The sequence below is a fragment of the Pediculus humanus genome, genomic scaffold, assembly GCF_000006295.1.
Source record: "Pediculus humanus corporis 1103172107561 genomic scaffold, whole genome shotgun sequence".
Lineage (NCBI taxonomy): Eukaryota > Metazoa > Arthropoda > Insecta > Psocodea > Pediculidae > Pediculus > Pediculus humanus.
The window spans coordinates 506,380-511,824 of record NW_002987176.1 but is presented as its reverse complement, the minus strand read 5'-3'; the positions used below and the strand labels follow the sequence as shown (position 1 = coordinate 511,824).

The 5,445-nt window shown below is 23.0% G+C and overlaps 4 protein-coding genes across 4 annotated transcripts in view; 1 reads left to right on the top strand and 3 right to left on the bottom strand.

Annotated features, from left to right (window-relative positions):
- The window catches only part of Phum_PHUM213250 (WD and tetratricopeptide repeats protein, putative), a gene marked incomplete at both ends in the record, with an annotated part of 3,325 nt that extends 2,279 nt beyond the window's left edge, over positions 1-1,046 (bottom strand). Inside the window, 3 exons of the mRNA XM_002425611.1 lie at positions 31-145; positions 218-517; positions 850-1,046. Of these exons, the coding sequence (XP_002425656.1) occupies positions 31-145; positions 218-517; positions 850-1,046 (612 nt within the window). The remainder of the gene's footprint in view (positions 1-30; positions 146-217; positions 518-849) is intronic.
- Positions 1,047-2,384: 1,338 nt separating this feature from the next.
- Phum_PHUM213240 (uncharacterized protein) lies at positions 2,385-2,935 on the bottom strand (the record flags this gene model as incomplete). The annotated part of the gene is made up of 2 exons (XM_002425610.1): positions 2,385-2,558; positions 2,795-2,935. The coding sequence occupies 2 exons, from the start codon at positions 2,933-2,935 to the stop codon at positions 2,385-2,387; spliced, it is 315 nt and encodes a 104-aa protein (XP_002425655.1).
- Positions 2,936-4,109: 1,174 nt separating this feature from the next.
- Phum_PHUM213230 (uncharacterized protein) lies at positions 4,110-5,291 on the top strand (the record flags this gene model as incomplete). The annotated part of the gene is made up of 5 exons (XM_002425609.1): positions 4,110-4,210; positions 4,285-4,436; positions 4,518-4,844; positions 4,959-5,060; positions 5,155-5,291. 5 exons carry the CDS (start codon positions 4,110-4,112, stop codon positions 5,289-5,291), a joined length of 819 nt encoding a protein of 272 aa, XP_002425654.1.
- A 56-nt stretch (positions 5,292-5,347) lies between these two features.
- Positions 5,348-5,445, bottom strand: part of Phum_PHUM213220 (uncharacterized protein) — a gene marked incomplete at both ends in the record, with an annotated part of 829 nt that continues 731 nt past the window's right edge. The window contains one exon of the mRNA XM_002425608.1: positions 5,348-5,357. Within this exon, the coding sequence (XP_002425653.1) occupies positions 5,348-5,357 (10 nt within the window). The remainder of the gene's footprint in view (positions 5,358-5,445) is intronic.

Genomic DNA, 5,445 nt, shown 5'->3' with positions numbered 1-5,445 from the left:
TAGCACCAACGGCTAGCAATCCGGCCTTACTGGATTTATTGCTATGCATTTGGCTTCCGCAAAACGACCTAAATGCGGACCAAAATTTATTAAAACATTAGTGCTCGGAGTTATACAAGAATGGGGAGCCCGCAAGTCAAATTGCCTAAAAAAAAAATTATTTATTTATTTTATACACTGCAATGTATACTTGAAATGTATAAAAATTTATACTTACATGATGGTTCCATCTTCAGCGGCACTCCAAAATAAAAATGGAATACTAGGTGCTGTGGCTATTCTTTTAACTCTTCCATCATGGCAGTTACATACTAATAAAGTTTCTTTAACTTCCACATCATGAATTCTTATTTTACGATCTCCAGCTCCTGTAACTATGAAGTTGTCCTTTGTTTTGGATAAAAATTTCACCGTGAAAATATTACCACGATGTCCAGTTTCATAACTGTGAATTTTTTTATGACAAAATGGATTCCATAAAATAAAACGAGCATCATCGGAAGCAGATGCTAAAATACTGTAATCAATCAAAATTAGTTAAAAACTATTTTTAATAATTAAATATTTTTAAGTAAATGTATTATATTTATTAAAATAAATTAAAATAATTTAATTTCAAAAGTCACAGTAAATTGAACAATTATTCTAATCACATTTACAATTTATGGTTTTTTTTTTTTTTTAAATTTACCGAAAAAGAAAATTTTTTTCTAATAACAATTAATTTAACATTAAATTGTGTAACTTTTAATTAAATTCTGAAACCCCTCAAACTAAATAATAATTAAATTATTATCAAGCAGAAGACATTTATATTTTTGAGAAATATAATTTGTCATAATAAATTACCTTCCACTTTCATTCCATTCTAAACAATTTACACAACCTGTATGACCTTCGAGTTCCTTTTCTAAACCCAACCTGCTTATAAAACTGTCATTTACAAGCAATTTCGATTGAAATTTATTTGAAATTCTATCATCAACTTGTCTCAAACTTAAAAGTTTTAAATAATTTGATGTTTCTTTGGAAGATTTTCTAGCCATGGTGAATATTTTAATTAATAATTATACTAATATTGCCATTTAAAAATTAAATTTCTTATCATGATGACATCTGAAAAGTAAAAAAAAAAAGAAAATTTGCAAATAAGAAATTATAACGAAAAAAAAATTTTTTGAAATGTTTAAATCAAGTTACAATTTATGACAATACACAGTTATTTTGAATTGAGGCATTATTATCTAATTTCCAATTAAATATTATCTTAAACAAAAATAATAATAATCAGTGGTAATAACATGAAACTACACAAGTGTAAAATTTAACAAAAATATGTGTAAATAAAGGAAAATCCAATAATTAAAATAATTATTAAAGAATGTAATAGGCCTGTTAAATTAAAACCTATAAAATTTATAATAATAATTATAATTACTGATAAAATATTGTATATTTAATTTTTTATATTTTAATTACCGAGAAATTCCAAAAAATTTGCTTAAAAGAAAAAAAAAAAAAAAAACTAATGTATTGGAAAAAAATATTCACAAAAACTCCGGAAAATTTTTTAGTGCACTATATACGTATATAATAAGCTAAAAATTTTAAAACAAGGTTTTAAACAAAAACTTACTGTTTAATATTTCGCGTTAGTAATTTTAGAGAAATTACAATAAGGCGTAAGTAAAATAATACGACGATTAAACAAAATAAATTAAACAATATATTTCATAAATAATATTTCGATAACGTTCATTCTATTAAATTATTCATAAATATACATTCCCCACATAAACTTCACATTAAAATATAAAGCAGCCGATTATCGGGTCACTAGATAATGTTAGTTGTGATCCAGATTATTTCTAATCAAATCCGCTGTCATAAATAAATAAAATTAAATTCAAATTTAGAAACTAAAATAATTTGAATGCAATCATATAATATTATAATTAGGTTTTATTTTATACTATTTTAAAGTATTTGCGACATACATAAAATAGAGTTTTCCTCAATTATTGTTTTTTATTTATCGCATATATCGTACAATTAGACAAACTGATACTCCGCGCAAAAATAATTTTTCTTATTATTGTTGGAGATAACTTTTTTAAAAACTTAAATTCAAGCAATATTAAATTAAATTAAGTTAAAGGAATGTAATAAATTTTTAAAAACATTACATACTTTTCTTAACCAGAAGAAATCATGAAAAAGTTTTTTTTTTTATTATCAAATATTAAATAAAAATTGGACTAATTTTAATTACTTTTATTTATTTTTAAATAATCATTTAGTTTAAGTACTATTTTATTAAAATCAACAAAATATAAAAAAATAAAAAATAATTAATTTTCTGTATAAATTTTATTAAAGTTTTTTCAGTTTTCATCTTCACTTCCAGTATTTTCACAATAATCATCATTATTTTTTTCATCGTCATAATCTTCTGAAGTATTTCTGTATTCTGTAATATTTTTTGATGGCAATTTGCTTCCCATTTTTATATTCATGTTCAGTAGAAGTTTATCTGCTGCTTGTTTTCTTTCAGTTTCCTAAAAAAGAAAAAATTTATGTTTACTAATGGCTAATAAAAATAAATAAAAAAATTTTTTGTCATATTATTAGAAATGAAAATCGTAATTGATATTTTTTATAATAAATATATCTGTGATTATAAAAATTAAAAATTACTAACTTTTATTTTTTGAGCTTGATCTTTCTGTAATTTTAATGATTCAGAAAGACTAATGGGTTTAGTGTTTTTGAAATTGCTGATCGGAGGAGTTACTTGAGTTATTTCCCAATTTTTTCCTAATCTTTCTTTTAGTTTAAGAGCACTTGTGTCGAATAAATTTTGATTATTTTCCTTAAGCTGGTTGGGTTTAAATCTGTCTTTTGGTGAATTTTCATCATCATATTTTTTACACATTTTTTCAATATAACTAAGTTTTTTTTCTTTACTTTGAAAAGAATTTTCTTTTTGCTTGATGCCATTCAAAGTACCAGAATGTGAAGCAATGAGTTTTAATGGATCCTTAATATTGTCATTTAAAACATTTTCATCATCATCATCATCATCATCACTGTCGATCTGAGTTTTAGACCTTGGTAACTTCCCCTCATTCCATTCAATATCTTCTACATTTAAATCATTTAAAGTAAGATTTGATAAGAGTTCACAGGTTGAATCGCACAACTTTTCCCTTTTTTTAAGTTCATTTTGAAGTTCATTTCGAAAAGATATAATTTTTTCACCCTTATCAGGTAATTTTTCTATAAAAAACCTAAAATTGTCTGTATGTATTTTTTTTTTGTATTTTAAAATTTTAAAAAATAATATTAAAAAATTTTTACCTATTGCGAAGTAGTTTATTCTGTCTTTCAATAAGTTCTTCTAAATCTTCTACCCTTTGCTGTTGTAAATTAATGTAACCTTGTCGAAGTTTTCGATCATCATAATTTAAAGCACTTGTTTTGTCCTTATTTTTTAAATTCATTATTATAAATTTAAACTTTTAAACAAAATTTTATTATATAGTATGTATAACATAAGATAAAAACTTTATTTCGTAAAGAAACATCCAACTACTGTTGAACGAATGAAATAATAAAACTTTCACAATAGCAAAACCGCCATTTTATAAACTCCAGAATGCCAACTTAACATGTTTAAACGTCAAAGTTTGTTTTTTAACCATAGAGGTAATAAAGTTTAATACACTCGTTTTCTAATTCAAAGTAAGTCAAAGTAATTTTGTAAGTCAAAAATTTTAGTTTATTTTATTTTTAAAGTAAATGATACTTTTTTTTTTGGTATAATTTTAATATTTGAATAAAAAAATAAGAAAAATTTAAAAGATTTTAGAATGACGATAATTAATAATATGATTTTAATTTTTTTTTTTTTAATGTTTCTGAATTAAGAGTATGAAGAAATCTGAAGAAAATATAATGAATATCGTGTCATTAGATAAAACTCTATGATTGTTGTTAACATGTCTACAAGTAGTTTTTTTTTTCGTAATTAATAATGTAAATTAAAAGCAGTTCGGTATAAATTTATTAATATTTTGAATTAAAATTTAGAAAATTAAGTTTTGATCATGAAGTATAGTACTTCTCCAATGAGTAGTCGTAGTTCTTCGGTCATGAGCAATAGTTTTAGAGGGACCTCTTCTCCTTTACCAGCTCCTTTATCGTATTCGTAAGTCATTCATCTAAATAAAAATAAAAATAATTAATAATAATTATTCATAATTTTTGGAAAATTTATTTTAGAGCTAGTTGTATGACTGCAGCTGCTAAAAGGTATAAATATTTAAGAAGATTATTTAAATTTCATCAAATGGATTTTGAATTTGCATTGTGGCAAATGTTGTATTTATTTATAGCACCTCAAAAAGTGTATAGAAATTTTTATTATAGAAAACGTAAATTTAATTTTAAATTAAATAATGTTATTTAAAATTTTTTTTTTTTTTACAAAAATTAACATTTAATTTATTTTATAGAAACCAAATCTCAATTTGCTAGAGACGATCCTGCTTTTTTGGTTTTATTGACACTTTGGCTTGTGGGATCTTCGATTGGTTTTTCATTTGTCCTTCAATTAGATTTTTTAAGCTTTATTAAATTTACATTGTATGTCATTATTGTTGACTGTATTGGAGTAGGAGTTTGTATAGCAACTTCTCTGTGGTATTTATGTAATAAATATTTAAAAAAGCAAACATGTGAAGATCAGGATGTCGAATGGGGATATGCTTTCGATGTGCATTTAAATGCATTTTTTCCATTATTAATCATTCTTCATGTTTTTCAATTATTTTTTTACAGTGGTAAGTGTTTTTTTTTTAAATATTCTTTATTAGCAAAAAATAATTTTAAAATAAGATAATTATATTTTATTACCGTGTCGACGAGAAAAATAGAAAAAATTAATTATTTTTCAGTTCTTATAAATCATGATTGGTTTATATCGATATTATTTGGGAATACTCTGTGGGCAGTCGCAGTCGGTTATTATATGTATATAACATTTTTAGGATACAGTAGTAAGAAATTACTTTGCATAGTTTATTAATAACCATGTTTGATAATTTTTATTAAGTTTTTACTATTTTTTTTTTTTTTTTTTTTTCCTCCTAGGTCTTCCAATACTTTACAGAACTCATGTATTATTGTATCCATTGACTGGTTTAGCATTAGTTTATATAGTAACTGTCGCAATGAGGTGGAACTTAACTCAAAGCATAGTATATTTTTATAAATATAGAGTATTGTAAATTCAATTTTCGAAATAATAATAAAAAAAAAATAATGATGATGTTGTTATTGTCGTTTAACAAGTTCTAAACATTAATAATAATAATAATAATAATAAATAAATTATATATATGATCAAAATAAACCAAATTATTATTTAAATTAATTAAATTA